This window comes from Rhopilema esculentum, chromosome 21, assembly GCF_057945365.1.
Source record: "Rhopilema esculentum isolate cy_ngs chromosome 21, ASM5794536v1, whole genome shotgun sequence".
Classification (NCBI taxonomy): Eukaryota; Metazoa; Cnidaria; class Scyphozoa; order Rhizostomeae; family Rhizostomatidae; genus Rhopilema; species Rhopilema esculentum.
The window spans coordinates 8,178,316-8,195,464 of NC_142835.1; the positions used below are offsets into that span (position 1 = coordinate 8,178,316).

Sequence of the window (17,149 nt, forward strand, 5' to 3'; positions counted from 1 at the left end):
TACATGCAACGTCATTAACAATAGCCCAAACCAAAAAATGTTTCATGTTAAAATTTAATAGTTTATATGATTAATCTGTTGGACGGAACTGTTGGATGGAGTAAATGCAACGATTAAAGCAAAGCTCTTCAAACAGTACTATAAGTCCTTAACTGTGATGCTAGCGAGAGACTTACATTAGTTTTTCAGAAAGACTAAGTAGCAAACCAGCAAAGTAAGATTTAATGGGGATTCTAGTTTAACAAAGGAATTCCGTCCAACAGAAATCCAAGTTCCAGTGCCACATTTTGTATCAAATGACTAAACAAGGTAGAAAAATGTTTACTTGTTCATAAGTAGACCATAACTTGACTAACAGTTCTAAAGAAAGAAACATTGTTCATGAAACCGCTTTTGGCCAATGGGGCACTCCCTGTGAATTCTGTTGGACGGAATGACATTTATTGAAATGAAAATAAAGGAACTTCAGTTAGCACCATGCAATTGTTAAGACGCTTTTTTTACACTGATTAATGTTACTGATAATTGAATAATCATGTTTCTTATCATTGTCGACTATTTTTCTGAGAATAGAGCTTTAGTGTTTCTGTTGAACGAAAACAGTCAAATTGTTAATGAGAAGTCAGTAGAAGGTTTCTACCATATCGTAACTAAAGTACTTGAATCTGTTTTTCTAGTGTAGAGAAGATTTTCGTTTTTGCTAATAAATGTTAAACACCCTTAAAAATATCAAGCAACCTGATAATTTGACGACTTTTTCTTCATTAGGCCTTTTCAATGCAACAGTTTAAAAACAAAATCGTCTTTACATAAATATCCGAAATAAACAAAAAATTAATTTCCAGCATGCGGCATTGACGTTTTTTGACGCTTTATCTATTCCCTACTCGAATGTTACTCTTTTTCTATTTCTTCATTAAGTTTATTGTGATGCTTAGATGTTAACCTAATTCAAAACAACACCAAACTCCAATCTAAACAGCTAACATAAACAACGACGGTTCTCCGCGAACTCTAATACTTATTACAATATCCCAAGATATATAACAAGGTACAGCGCAGTCTTTCTCAAGCACTGCCTGTCCTGAATAGAAACTGGGCCGCAAGAGCTTTCGCAAGCTTTTTTGGCGATACGGTTAGCTACCTTCGACCGTTTAGCCTTTCATGTCTGTACCCTCTGTATCTCTCTCCGAATCTTTCGAATCTAACTTACTACGTATATTTATTTATACGTACAAGGAAATTACCAGAAAAGCTCTGTAAAATATTACTAAAGCCCTGGCAAAACGACTAAATATTTCACTAAACATTTCACTCAACTTTTGTTTAGCCAAATGTTCAGTGAAAAGTTTAGTCGTTTTGCCAGGGTCTAATAGTCGAAATAGCTACGTTAACAAAACAAAGTGTAATTGCTAAATAAACCCATATTTAGGCTGGCATTATTCTTGCTCGATTACAACAGAAAAGAAACCCGTTCTCCGATCTCCTGTTCTCCACCCCTGTTCTCAATCTTATCTATTAAAACGTAGGCCTAAATTATCGTAAAAACTCATTTAAAATTGCCACTCAAGTCGATATTTATACAATGTTCGGGTATACAAACAATTTTCCAGGTATATAACAGAACACTCTCGACTGAGTGTTTTTGTTGTTTCGGGCCTTTATCAAATTTTATATGAAACTAAAGTCCTTAAATCAATATTTTATTAAAAGTAACGATTTAAATAGGTTTGAATTTTGTAAAGATTGAAGAATAGTTTCTTCAATTAAACAGTGCTTGTATTTCTACATGTAAATTATTTTCATCAGTTTAAAAGATATTTCCCGTAATTTTTAAAGGGGGCAAAACGTTCCACACTTCCCGAGGCATTGATGTTAAAAATTACTAACGTGTATATCCATTAATGAAATTTGTTATTTCAGCAAAAGCTAGTTTTTCAAGGGGGTCAGTTTCAGTTAGATCAATTTCTTATAAAAGTCTAGATATTATTTAAAAAATCTTTCCTAATGAAAGAGTTTACTTGGCAAAATACACCCCCTCCCCAAACTCCTGATGCCAATTGCCTGATCATGTTTGTAAATCGGGTTCCTTGCATCAGTCATTATGATGTCTTACACCTAGTTTGAAAGTGTTAAAGCTAATGTTCTTGGTTAGATTGAAATACCAAGAGTTTATGCTGGTATGATATATTTTAACTGGCTTGAAAGATAAAAACAAATCCAGAGAATTCCTGGTTCTCCAGATTTCTTTATCGCTAAATCAATTACCCTTATACAACCATTTTTACAAAAATATCGAGGGGCAGTTTGGCTCCGTAATAATAGGTCTTTTGTATAGTCTAACCAATGGGAATTTAACTCCTAATTCCCTTTACTTAACATGAGGTTTTTCAAATTTCAATTAAGCGATTTCTTTTAGACAAACATCAGCTGTCAGTATTCACATTTTGACTTGAGGTATGTCGCTGTTTGGTGCTAAGAAAACATAACTACAGATCTATGAGGCATATTGACAATATTTTCAGTAAAACCCTTTCAGCTGAAAAATAAACAAAATCAATAGGTCAACAAGATGCGCGAGAGTTGAGCGAAACCTCACGTGATAAATGAAATTTTTTTGTTATTGCGCGAGATTGTGAATCTGACAGTGATTTGTTTATATAGACTTTCAAAAATATTTGATCACCGAAACCATTTCATTAGTTTTGAATATTTAATGATGAGAAAATGTTGAATCTTTTATCAGTAGAGCTCTTTCAAGAAAAAGCAAATATCATGGGAAGCAAACTTCAAGAAAAAGCAAATTTCATGAATTTTGCCAATGAATGAAGTTATATAGAATTTATCCAATGAGGATGCTGTATGGAAAGCATAATCTGGAATAAGCAAAATAGTTCATTAGTCAGGGCCTCGTTAATATTTCGAGTCTGCAAGGGGTTTGCCAGCTAAGATACCAGGAATAATTAGGCAATTTAGAATGTTTCTGCCTATGAAATGTGCTCTTCAAGATATGGCAATATGCCTTTAAATTGTGCAGATCTGCCAGAAACCCAAATCATACTTATTCGATCTGAAGATCAAGCCCGCAGTAAAAAATGGCAAGGAAAAGCAGATTCCCCTAGTTTAAAAAGAACCGAGATAGTTTTAACAAAGCTCTCAACAATACAACAAAAATAAAAATCAGAGTTTTGGTGACGTAACCACGAGTCGCATCTCTCTTTTTGCTCCAGGCCCCAGAAAAGCTATCTCAGTAGCATGATGCGCCTTACCCTCATTCATTAGTGTGCATGCATGCGAAAGAGTCAAATATTTAAGTTTCATATATTCCGTTGTAGAATATCAAAGAAGTTCTACTCCTACTGAATGCAATGAATGAGTATAAAGTGCATTATAAAAATTGTTGCATGTTGTGGTTGGAGGTCAAAAAGGAAAAAATTTCACAACTCATGTACTAAGAAATTTTTCCCAAAAGTCGTTTTACCAGTGTATTCCTTGTTTAAAGACTGGTGTTCTGTGAATGACATATGACAACCTCTCGCTTTTAAAAACTTACAAATCGACCCACTTTAGGACGTTTGCAAAGATGAGATGACAAGAAAACCGGGGGGGCACTCCCAACAGGGGAGTCCGGTCAGGGTCAAAGAGGGCCAAAGCAAAACTGCTAAAAATTACCCCCAAATGGTAGTCTTTTTTAACAATAAACCTCAAATGGCAGCAGATGAACCGGAATTATGCCCTTGGTAGCAATCATTTCTTTGTGCTCGCCTGGTCCTCCTTTAAAAAGTTTCTTCGCCATTGACTGTTGTTAAATCAGGAAAGATACGATCTTGTTAATTTTATATATTAAATCGCAAACTAAACAAAGCTGCTGATTAAAAGCTCCCCCTACACTATAGCAAATACTTTAAATCCCCCCCCCCCACCAAATGGTAATGTTATCATCAAAACTGGGCCATTTGGTAGCCATTTGATAAGACCTTCAAGTCGACTTGACCTCCCTGTCAGGCCCTAACGGAATTACCCCTCTGGGGCTTTGACCAAATTGTTGAGACGCAATTTTTTGCAATTTTCTACTTATGTTGCCCCTGTAAATTCGAGTCCCCAGCTTTCCCCCAAAATCAATGTTGGATTTGTAGCTCTATTATCTTTCTCCTTTAAAATCATTCAATCAATATTTAATCGGGGGAGGGGGTGTTACTTTCTAAGTAAAGAGGAAAAAAGTCAGCTTTCCGTGATAAGTCTCAACTCTTGTTGTCCGGGATTGTAGTTGAAGAGTCAAAGATAGAACACACCTATATAATCTTGCTTGATTAATTGATCAGATTGAATCGAACCGTTTTGCATTTTTCTTAGGGGTTTTCAATGTTTCGCCCGTGCAATTATTTAAATATTAATTTCTGCAATGAGCAGACTCTGCAAAGCTTCCTATTAACACCAAGAACATTCAAAGCTCTTATATTTATGCGATACTACCTTCGCCTTCTCTATGCATGCAAAAGATCAAAACATTTCTGTTAAATGGAGTTTAACAGTTCTATAATCAATTTATTAATAATGTTAGAGATTCAATGCCCAGCGCAAAATCCATTTCAACATAGCAGAAAATTAGGAAATAAGGAGGTTAAAATGTGCAATCGGGATGCCATCTTCGGCGAAATTTTACGATAATATTTATGCAAAGCAGGTGAATCAGTTGTTTTCAAGGTTTAAGGGTATCTGTTTGACATGAAAAGGGATAAACCTATTTATAACATTTGCATGCTTTATCCTAGACATCTGACTGTATAGATAGCTCCTCTGAGCAAACCGAGACATTTCCTTATCAACAACCTCAGAAAAAAGACAATTCTTTGAGCCACATTTGAAAAAAACTGTTAAAGTTATCTTTTTAGGTTTCGAATCATGAAAGTTGTCGTTGATTTTACTGTGATGAATCAAGAGGTATTTGTTTTTTATTTCTATTGCATTGTCTGCATGCGTTCATTGCTTGCGATCGGCTATTCATACCGTTATGCCGAACTTGCTAAAGCAGCTGCTGTAGAGGGAAGTCCCTACCGGATGGCAGTTCAATCAATATAGAGCTGTCAATTGTCAGCCGAGATGTATAAAAGAGAGACAATCATTGCTAATGATACACATTGGGAAGGACCTTCAAGTTCTGCTGGTGCTTAAGAAAAGATTTTCAGCAACATGTAAGTACATTTTAAGACATTTGTATAAAGACTTTGTTGTTCAATTCAGGTACACGCTTTTTATCAGAACACTTGGCTCCAGTTTTAGCCTTGTGCTTCTAATTCTTTCGCATAGACTAAGCCTGTTTCTTATTTTATTTCTTATTTTACAAAGGAACTTTCCTGTGCTTATTAGTGTCGGAACATAACATGTTCTTGATAAAGTAATAGATGCTACTTTGCTTATCGCTTTCTTTCTTTCTGTTGCTTTTCTTTCATTTTTGATTTTTTTCTGGTTTTTTCTAGAGTTTAGTTAAATTTCAGCTTGCTTTGTTTCTTATGTTGTTCTTATTTTTTGGACAAATTGAATGTGTCTGCTGCCGGGTATTAATCTATATAACATACTGTGGAATCCCGATATAGCGAACTCTGAAGGGAACCAGAAAATAGTTCCTTATATCGGGAGTTCTTTAAGGCTGCGTTTACACGGGGCCGGCCGAATATTTGGTCTGCCAAAAATTTGGCCTGCTTTTGAAGCCGGCCACAAATGAGGTCACTTAGGCGTTGCGTTTACACGGGGCCGCTCAAATGACCTAATTCTTATGACTTGAGCAATGTGTCAAAAACTTGAATCCAAAAATCATTGTGAACAAAGAACTAACAAAACAACTTCTCTCATTCTCTGTTCTCGTGTGCTCTCTTCACAAAATTCTGTTTAAAGAGGATGGCTGACATAACTGCTATCAATGATTGGAAATTTGCGATGTTTGCTATGCTTTTTATTTTTTAATTTCAAAATGAGTCTTTCGACGAAAGTCGTTCATATTTTCAGAAAAGCACAAGCTACAAACGCAAAATCTAACCAGTGACTCTAACCAAAAACAATACATTAATTTCGGCCCCAAATTTTCAATTTCCCATTTTGTGTTTGCCTCCGTAACACGCATCGACACCCTCCTTTTGGTACCGTGCAAATATTTGGCCGGCCATAACCGTTTACACGAGGCCGCTCGCGAATTCGGCCGGCCAAGTTTCAAGAAGGACGCTTTCCTAGGTGGCCGAATATTTGCACGTCTAAGTGACCTAATTTGAGGTCGTTTAGCCGGCCCCGTGTAAACGCAAGGCCTAAGTGACCAAATATTTGACCGACCAAATATTCGGCCGGCCCCGTGTAAACGCAGCCTGCCGAGAGATAACTTTTTTGTTGGGTCCTTTCGCAGTTCAGGGCAAAAAAATCTGCTGTATGCTTGTTTAGGCTATCTACAACATCTATGCACATTTGAACTCCAAAAAAACCAATCTGAATTCAAATAATACAACTGGCTGGTCATTGAAAATGAAAATCTTAATTTTCCTTTTATGATTTGGGACCAAGAGATTGGCAAAGCTGATATCACTTCACTTTTAGTTGGTGCCTGAATGATGTCTTCGATTGCTTCACGTTCTTTTTTTTCTGTTTCTCAATCTGGGTATCTCAATAAGTTTTTGTCGTCGCTCATTGCCAATGTCACATATGTAAGAAGGTATTCGTTAGTGTCAAGTTACTCATTTGCTGTATTTTCTGACGCAATCAAACTTTCATCTCCTGCACTGAGTCTATCAGCCATTGCTTTAAATGTGTGATCGGCATGTTTTGTTGATTACAAAAATGATTTTCCCCCAAGAGGAGGTGATAAATGAACAACAAAAATGAATAAAAAAACAGATGAAACATTTATGAAAAATTCGTTATATCGAGAGTAACTATGATGAAGGGACCTAAAGATTGGTTCGTAATAACGAGAGTTCGCTATTTCCGGGGTTCGTTATACCAAGAGAATTTATAAGGATTTTGTTAGGCCAAATCCAATGGACCAGACATATAGTTCGTTATACCAGGAAGTTCGTTATTTCCGGGGTTCATTATATCGGGATTCCACTGTATTGCATTACAAAATATCAATATAAAATATCATATCAAACTTTATAAGTTTGAATTCCTTCCAGGGCATTGGTTCTCTTTCTCTTGCTTTTGCTCAAAGTGTACATCGGAGAATGTTCACACCCACGTAAGTTTTGTTTTAGTTAGGTTGAAATTTGTATTGTATCGATCAAATGACAGTATTTTGTAGCCTTTCTTATGCTATTTGTGCGTTATTGCGAGCACACATAATAATGTATAAAATAGATTCCAAGATTTTTAAAGAAACAATTTTTTCTGTGTTTTTGTTTGCCATTAGTGGGATTAGATTGCTATAAATTAATCCTGGATTTGCTTGGATTCGTTTCATCGTCCAAAAGAAGTTACATTTTTCTCTCCTTCAGTTGATTCCTGCCCAATCAAGATGGAGCCAGTTGGATGTTACGAGGACCTTTATCACGACAGAGCTTTAACAACCGAGGTATTCACTATCCAGACGCCTTTTTCAAGGGAAACCATGAAATAGGTCCTTTATCTTTAAAGACATTTGACATTTAAAGCCATTTAAAGACATTATTAGCCGTCATATACCCAGGGCCACCGAGTCGTTTTAGAAGGTACTTGCGAACCGCAAAGCTCGTTTTTGCGTGATGATACTTGTTGCGCACATGAACACTGCGATGTATGCACAATGATAGTCTGGTTACCAGAGCCACAGAAGTTCAAATGCTTAGATAGGGAACCAAGTTGAGAAGCGGAGGAGCGTCTAGCTGAGAAGAGGAGGAGCGTCCACTCATATCCTCTAATTTCTGCGCTCGAATTGATGTGGCTCTGGTAGGGAGGGTAACAAAATGAACGCTTGGGAAAGAGGTGATTGTGAAAGTTGTAGTGAACAGAAATTAAATATGGAAAACGAGAGGAAGACCTGTTTGTTAAAGAGATTTGAGACTTTGGGGGTTTTTTAATTGGATAAAATTGTCAAATATTTCACCTACACTCATTGCAATTTAATCTGTGCCGACCATCATTTTTGCTGAGTTAGCAGTAAATGATGCGATATCTGTCCAATGAAAAGCCAGTTTTTGATTCCTGAGGGGGAGCTGGGTATTACTTACCCCCTTTGAGGAACATCAATAAGCGAACACGGGTAGCGATAAAGCAGTGCATGCTCGCAAACAGAGTAATTTTCTGTTTCTTTTACTTTTATCTCTCATACATTTCTTATTCTTCAAGATATTTTAGTCTGGATTTTGAAATGTCTTGAAAATGTTCTAGATCTTGAATGCCAGAGACAGCTCTCGTGACATTTATGCGGGATACTCGATTTCTTGGAGAAATTGGAAAGACTACCTACCAAAATTTATCTGCGAGTAAGTTTTTTCTCATAACTTCTTCAAGTTGTTCAAATATTTCAGTGAATAGCTACTTCCAATGACGGGCCAATCGGATATGAGGGAGTATTTTACTTTCATTGAAATCTGTTCCGCAAAGCAATCGCTATCAAAAATGAATAGAAATTGATAGGTATTTTGTAATTTTTTATGAAAGGATAGTTGCACAAAGTTTGAAGTTGTACTTAAAGGTAACAAAAGGGGGTTGTTTCTGCTATAAAAAAGGTATTGGCTTTTAAATACCCAGAGTATTTTGAAATTTTTGTTAACACCACAACATTATATTCATGCTAATCGCTATTATCACCATAATCAGTATAGCCGTTAAAATTATATCTTTTTTAATACAGTTTGCTTTACGAACTATAAATTACCTCATACTTCCTTTTTAGCTGTGCTAAAGTTGCATTTAAGAAAGGATTTAGAGTCATGGGAATTCAGTTTTATGGTAAATAGCGAGCGTACCAGTTAGATAAAGCCTCGTCTTTCGAACAGGTCGAATAGAAACAGTACTGGTTTTAACTTATTTTGCTTTAATCCTAAATGCTTTGCGTTGCAAAGATTATTGACAGAACAGTTTAAGACCCTAATGATGTAAAGGAAAATTTAATTGGGATTGTTGTGTAATAATTTAAAAAGAAGCTTCCATAAGTGCACTTCTCGGATGATTTTGAAGATAAATGGCATTTGCGTCACTATCTGCCTATTTGTTTCAAACTCTTTCATACTGGAATCCTTAGTTTCGCCTGAAGGTGCATCTGCTAACGTTTTTCAATTCAAATTAGCTAAATTTTTTTCAGTTTGATAAAAAATTGATGTGAACAGTTCCTTGGTGGTACAGAACTTGAAAATGGCTTTGAAAAAGCAAACATTTTAAAACATATTGGCTATAAACTAGCCAATAAATGAATTAATGCTTTTTTACGGGCCAATTTTATGTTTTCTCCAGGGGAATGCTGGGGCAGCATGAGAGGTCACTTGGATTATGCTAAGCATGGAAAGTCCAAAAACTGCGTTCATGATGGAATTCGCGAGAGATGGGGTAAATGTGCAAATGAAACAGACATTGCTTGTTCGGGTGAAACACTAACAAACTTCGTATATAAAGTGGCACCTACAGGTACGGGCGCATTGAATTTCATTTTCTGTTTGATTGAGTTCGTGAGCCTTGATACAACTTAGGAAATTTTTATCTACCGTCTCAATGATAAATAATTTAGTCTTTTAAGGAAATTTAGTGCATCAGTTTATTTGTTGCAACTATTGTTTAAAATCTAAAATAATCAAAAAATTTGAACGAGGGATAATTTATGACCAAAACTTTGTTCAAAAAAGGGATATCGTGTCCCTTGTGTCAGCTACACTGCTTGCAAAACGTACTTGGAACACCTGAGCAGTTTCAGTCAATTCTCGAGATATTTTCATTTGATGACTATAGAAATAGCCGAGTTGCCCCCTTTCCCCAAACAATATTAGAAATCCACCCATTTTCAAGCTAATCAATGTTTTCAAAATTACAGGTTGCGTTTGAATATTTTATTTCTGTAGAGAATAAGCTAACATTGTTTCAAGGGGAGTGAGAAACAGCTGATGCGAATGACAAAATACTATTGAAGTTCTAAGACTTGCTGACTTTACTAGTAAACATTACCATGTTACCTAGTAATATTTTCTTAACGTTTGTTATTCTCACGCTATCTCTTAAATGAAAAGCCAATTATCAACGATACTAACTGGCCTCCATAACCTGCTAGGATTCTAAATCGAAAAGTTTTTGGGATTGGAGAAAGATGTACACTTTCATCTTTTAAACTAGATGATTTCTCCAAAGGCTCAATGTTCTTATTTTTTTGAGTTCTCTTTATGTTGTTCTTGTTTCACAAATTATTTTTCTTCAACTACACATTATAATGTTTTTTCAAAACAAAAATAACAGTTTTGCATGATATATTTCGCGGAATTTTTCATTAGCTGATAGATTCTGCTCTGTTTTGTTAACGTTAGAAAAATTTGTAAAAGAACATCGCTTTATTTCTTCTAATTTTTCATCAGAGGCTAGTCATGCCCTTACATTGTTATAATTGTTGGTGAATCCAACCTTGGTGAACTTAAAAGATGTGTTGTTATAAAAAGTATTCTCTGATTCAAGATGTGTAAGGAATTCTAGCCCGTACAACTAATTCATACTTGTATGGATATTTTTTTGCTGCCATTACCTTGAGATAAAAAAATCTTAATTTCGCTCAGGCTGCGACACTTACTACGAACCTGTTGGGTGTTTTAAAGACAAGCAAACTGTGCCAAGACCACTTCCAGACTACGTCATGAACGAACGTGACTACACTATCGAAAACTGGAACGATCATTTGATTGATTGGAAAAACTGGAACACCTACTCACCCCAGATGATTTGCCGATGTGCCAAGAAGGCCAAAGAGCTTGGACGCAAAACATTTTCACTGCAATTTTACGGTGTGTTTTGCAATTTATTTAGACAGGCACAAATGAATACTATTCTATTTTATTCCATTCCTTGACGTAACGTAGTAAGCTCGAGCGTCATAGGGAGGCAGAATGTAAAAAAAACCCCCTTGTTTATGTGAATGTAGCCCCTGGTTTTCTTTCATCAATTCTTTATAACGTTGAGGAATGGGTTAGATATTCGTTTTTGGCTTTATTCTTCTTCTGTCGTATGAAACTTGTGAATAAAACTTTCTTAATCTTACAGATAGTCAAACAAGCGTATGATAGGAATGGCACTGTCCTTTAAATAACATCTAATGAAAATGCATGCTGACTTTAAGGCCCCTCCCTACAAGTGCATACGACAATACAGTAAAAAATAGCCAGTCGTCCAGTTTCATCGTGCCCTTAAATTGCTTTTTCGAGTAAATTTTCTGCTTTTTGTTCAACGTTAATAAAGTAGGCTGTACAAAATCACCATGCATTTGATCTTCTCACTACAGTGACAAACGTGTGCCAAAATGGTCACCCTATGTGATGCCCAAATTCTTTTGAATTCCTTTATTCTTGAATGTAATCTTCCTATCCGAACAATTTCTTTAAGGTGAATGCTGGACTGGAGATGAATCTAGCATAAATTACGCTAAAGACGGAAATTCGGAAAGATGCCTTGCAAAAGATTTCTTCAAATGTCCTTACAATTCGTACGATTGCGTTGGAATGGACCATGCAAATAGCGTTTACACGTTAACAACTGGTAAGGCTCAAGAAAAATAGATGCCATCAAAATGCCCCCATTCTCACATGCAACATTTATTCGGGAGACGAAACCTTCAGTATTTTATTTCGAAACAGTACCGTCTTAATTTCGCAGGGTCATGACACATGCGCATTAGTAACAGTATTCGCACAGCTGTTCGATCTCAAAGAAAGACTGGATCGAACAACCTATATCATTGCCCATTGTTCTCCTACATCGGCACGAGGAATTGTTCGAATCTCTTCATGTTGGGACTTCTAGCGCATAAAGCTTAGGGCTGCAGTTGGTGAAAACGGTACGCACACAGTGCTGCGCTTTTGACTGTGCATGAATCGTCGAATTCTTGAATAATCTAGGAACAGACCTAGGAAAATTAGTGTTAGTGAACAGTGGATTCCCTCTTACATAAACTAATTATGCAATACAGCAAGGTCCTAACATGGACTCTGCAATGTGGAATCAACGCTGGGCTTGAGTAGCTCGATCCAGTCTTTTTTGAGATCAGTGGTGACTACACGACTCTTGAACTTCCCGTCAAGGGTTTCAGGCGATAATACGCGCATGCCATGACCCCGAAACGGGGGCTAGTGCATGGTCTGGATGATTTATCTCCCGAAAAAGCATGAATAATGGTCTTGAAAATATCCATGGTTTCTGAACCAAGAGACTTGTACAGAGCTTCTCATCTAGACAGGGTTTTGTATTTTGATAGTTTTGTCTCAATGATAGAAATCTTTGCATGCTCGATTTCTTGAAATGAAATGAAATTGTTCATAAATGAAATTGTTGACTTCTGACAAAATACTTGCCTTGTGGATTGCCAGATTGAAAGCTGGATCAGTTATTAAGGTGAAACCCAGGAAGAGCTTCGTAGGAAACTTTTAATTTAGCAAGAAGCAGAGTGGAGTGGATCAAAAAGGAAAGAACGAAACGCAAACAATGTTAAAAAAGGAGACGAGAGTATGTTGGGAAGAAAATGCTATGTATGTAGACTGAATGGGGCCAAGAGCAAAATACAGCAGTATGCTTTGTGTCTTTCTATTTTCTTGCTTTTACTATTTTATGTTATTATTGTTTCTTTATTATTACATGTATTTTTGCACGAATCGCTGTGAATTTTATCAATACTGATTCTTTCTTATATGCAGAACCTAGCACAGCAAAACCGTGGTCAAACCCCGTCAAACGTGAAAAGTTTGTTCTCCCAGCCTAATGGTTCACAAATACTAGAGTGCATTTTCACCAAAGGTCAGCTCACTTTAAAATCTAGTTATTGTAACATTTTTTAGTCAATTAGTCTATGAAAAGTTATTTTCTTTTAACAAAGCTAACTAGAGAGATTGTCACTATTTCTAAATAAGGTCTATTTATACTCTTTTGCTTTGCGTTTTTTATTCATATCATGTAAATCTTACTGCCATAACGGACCCATTATTGCCATAATGATAATTGCAAAAAATAGATAGAGCATTAATTAAAATTGCTACGAATTCTCTCTTCTAGGTTAGATGAAAGCAATGTGAAGAGTAGACTTCGTTTATTATAAACAGCGCTTCCTTAGAAGAGATATTGCAAAAGGGGACAATATTTGGTTCAAATTAGCATCTTAAGCAAAGTAGCAAATTACATGCACAGAGTTCATGATTTATTTATTTCAGAAATTGAAGTTTAGATTATCAAATGATTGCAAGAATTTGCACGCTCTCTTGCCTCTTACCTGCACGAGTAATGTCAAGTAAAATAAATCGAGCCTTCCTTCTGAATCATTTGATTTTCTATGTCACGAATTCACTTTCAATTTGAAAAGCCCTAAGGATACCTTTTAACTGAAACGTGATTGTAAACGGGTGTGATACTAAGGAAAGCTACAGGGGTGGGGGAGTAACTTTCTTCTTCAATTTTATCAACACAAGGCCTACCCTGTTCTTCTAAAATTGACTGAAAATGAACTTTGCACGGGAATGTCATATTTCTAGCATTGTGCTGAATATATTCATCTTATATCGCAAATTCTATCGATGCAAAATCATTAAGTGTGTGAATAAGATAAAGTATGATAATACCCATTCAGCCTGGGCTGACTTAAACCGGGCCCACTCACCCCCGGCTGACTTAACTCGAGCACGCTCAGCCCGGGCTGACTCAACCCGCACCCACTCAGCCCGGGCTGACTCAACCTGGGCCTACTCAGCCTGAGCTGACTCAACCCGGGCCCACTCAGCCCGGGCTGACTCAACCCGGGCCCACTCAGCTCGTGCTGACTCAACCCGGGCCCACTCAGCCCGTGCTGACTCAACCTGGGCCCACTCAGCCTGGGCTGACTCAACCGGGCCCACTTAGCCCGGGCTGACTTAACTCGGGCCCACTCAGCCCGGGCTGACTCAACCCGGACCCACTCAGCCCGGGCTTACTCAACCCGGACCCACTCAGCCCGGGCTGACTCAACCCGGGCCTACTCAGCCCGAGCTGACTCAACCTGGGCCCACTCAGCCCGGGCTGACTCTAGTGAAATTTTTTCACTGCAGCAGCAAATTCCAGTCAAATCTAAAGAAATATCTAAATATTCAAAACAAAGTAACTTGCGACCGAACGGTCCAAACAACATGATTTTTTCATTATAAACTAATTTAAAGATGAAGATTTCAATTCTGACAGTTTTTCAACTTTTTTCATTGACACCCTCCATCTTAGTAATTTTTGTTACTAAGTGTCAAAAAACACTGCCATATTCAGTGCAAATTCAAAGTGGCTGCACAAAACTACAGCTCGATGCTGGGCCTGTAATATTCCCTTTATGCCCTTCTTTACCAGATAAAGAGATAACGTATAATCCCAAAAATTGCAAATTTTTGATTTGAGAAGTGCGCACATGAAAAAGAGGGTGTTTTGAGAGTACTTAGGACCCAAAACCCGGAAAATAGTTATGAAAAACGGAAAACCCGGACTTGGAAATTGGAAAATCCTGAGACAAATATATATACTTCAACGTGGTTCACCTTTTCCCGTGTTCTGCATTCATACCCGCAGTTATTACCAGCAAGAATATTTGTCTGCAAGGCACGGGTTGACCCTTGCCTTTTTTCTCCAAATGAAGATTTCATCAGTGTTTGCGGAAGAACAGAATTTAGGGAAATTTGTCGTAGATTGCGGAAATCTGGCAATTTCTCAACGGAACGAGGGAATTCTACACACTTGCCGGACGCAAATTTTCTCAAAATAATACACAGAATCAGGGGCGCAAATGAGGGGGTGTGGGGGTGTCACCCCCCCCCCAATAATTTCCCCACCCGGTCCCAGTTGAAAGTTGATAGCAATAAAGTCGGTCCCGATCTAGCCATCTGCTTAGTATTTCTGTCTATCACACCCAAAGCTGGTCCCAATTCTGCTGGTACCATGCTGTATTGCAGTAAAGTAAGGCATATAGTGGGCGCATTTTCTAGGAAGGGCTAATCACCGAAAAATGACAGGGGACAGAATCGGTCCAGTCCGGTCCCAACCAGCGCTGCTTTGGAAAAATAGTTTAGCTGCCACCGACAACAATAACTTTTTCGCCATATGTACATGCTTTATCTTGTTTCCGTTTTGAAGCATTTTTTTGGGAGAACATGCAAGAATAGTCAGCTAAACAATAGGAGGTTTCCCTCATGCTCTGTCCTTTCTCTCCATGAATGAAAGCAAAGAAGAGATTAAATTATTTTCTTGACCGTATGAGAGGAGAAGAAATGATTTTGTGCTCCAAAATATATCGCCATGATATAATGATAGAAGAGCAAAGCTCTTTTATTGGAAAGTGAAGATAAATACCCAATAATATATGATTTGACAAAATGATCCTTAAGGACCTTTTAGGGTCGACGTTATATGGTCACATGTCAAGGAATGCTGTTTACAGGGTAATAAGGACCGAAGTGAAATAATGTTGAAATGGAAATAACGTTGACTCACTAAATAGAAGTTGAATCTCAAAAATGTCTATTTGTACCCATTCTTGCATGTTATGTATCCGTCGCTATGTTTCCTTTATAAATGCATTTCTTAAAGAACTTAAATAACTTCAACATACAGTTGACATTCGCTATCTCCAGTTCTGAACGGAGGCTGAAATTTGTTAAAAATAGCAAAATCTGAAAATGGGCAGTTGAGATAGCAAATGAATTTTCTATAGAAACAGTTTTAGGGGGTGTCAATTGTAAGTCTCATGCATTTGAAAAACGAGAAACAGCGGAAAGTACAATTGAAACGATAGAACTTATCACGAAGAGCAATAGGTTTCACGCACCTGGTAACATTGACTGACAGCTATGTATGTATGTATCTTATTTTCAGCTTCTTACATATTGACACAAATTGGCTGATAAGAAATCAATAAAATTTAAAAAACCGATGGGGGAATATCACCCGCGGATTTTGAAATGATTCGAATAAGGGAGAAGATTGAAGATTCTTACCTTTTTTGCTAAATTCACAATTCTCTGATATTAGGGGTTAATGTACATACTATTTTTCTGTACTCTCAAGTTCCTAATTGTAGGGGGGGGGGGTAAACTCCATTTTTCAGAAATTTTGCATATCCATTTCCATTTATTAACACCCCCCTAATTATGCTTTTCATGTAAAATTGCTATTTAAACACCCCCAATTTAAATATAATTTTGGAAAATTTAAGCATTTCAATCTACTATGACCCCCATTTTGGGGTTTTTTAAAAAAATGTCAACCCCTCTCTTCCTTATTAGACCCCCCTACAATTAGGAACTTGAAAGTAGCAGAAAAAATGAATTTGTATGCGTTTTGCGACGTCATTATGATGTCAAACAATATTAAAGCTGCTATTTTTGCAGTCACACGTGCTATTTCTGTTCATTTATGGAAAACTGAATCGTATTTTAAATAGGTGACACCTAAGCGTATAAAAGTTTTGTTTCCAGTTTCATCTCTTTAAGAAATTTACTGCAGATCATGCTAGTAAGCATATCGTATGAAAAAGGTTCTCTTTTCTTGGAAACAATATTTTTTGAGAAGCATCATTATATTACCGTGCAAATCTTAAAGCTAAAAAAGCCTCAGGAACAGATATATCAAAAGTCGCTTATGTCAAATTGAAAATGCAGTTCCAATATTTCCGAAGTTCAGGGTGAGTACAAAAATAGCTTCTTTTGCCCGGCAAAGGTCCTTAATTTGCCGACAGACAAATTGATGGAGGGGGGGGGGGTACCGCACCCCTGCACCCCCCTTCACGACTCCCCTGGAGACAACATTTAAATATATTCAGACCTTAGAAAGGTTCCGATAAGTAGTTTTAGAAATCTTGTCTCATACGTAGTTTGTCTTTCATTGTTTTTGTTTTGTTTCGTCAATGTATTTTTTTTGTAACTTTATCATTATAAGTGTTATTAGTTATGAGTAACATGTAACATGTAATTTGAAGCATTTAATGTAGTTCCAATTCAAATTAAATATGTTT

General features: G+C 37.0%; 1 protein-coding gene across 1 annotated transcript; it reads left to right on the plus strand.

Annotated features, from left to right (window-relative positions):
- Positions 1 to 5,050: 5,050 nt before the first annotated feature.
- LOC148957698 (uncharacterized) lies at positions 5,051 to 13,378 on the plus strand. Its single transcript, XM_089115019.1, has 10 exons — positions 5,051 to 5,192; positions 7,158 to 7,219; positions 7,476 to 7,552; positions 8,347 to 8,441; positions 8,855 to 8,910; positions 9,412 to 9,582; positions 10,710 to 10,934; positions 11,530 to 11,682; positions 12,834 to 12,933; positions 13,189 to 13,378. Coding segments are annotated over exons 1-9 (906 nt in total). The 5' UTR covers positions 5,051 to 5,190; the 3' UTR covers positions 12,899 to 12,933; positions 13,189 to 13,378.
- Positions 13,379 to 17,149: the final 3,771 nt, after the last annotated feature.

Excerpts from the sequence above, each read along its gene's own strand:
- LOC148957698 (XM_089115019.1), top strand. Across the intron at positions 7,220-7,475 it reads CGGAGAATGTTCACACCCAC|TTGATTCCTGCCCAATCAAG; the intron begins GTAAGTTTTGTT and ends TCTCTCCTTCAG. Across the intron at positions 8,442-8,854 it reads CTACCAAAATTTATCTGCGA|CTGTGCTAAAGTTGCATTTA; the intron begins GTAAGTTTTTTC and ends CTTCCTTTTTAG.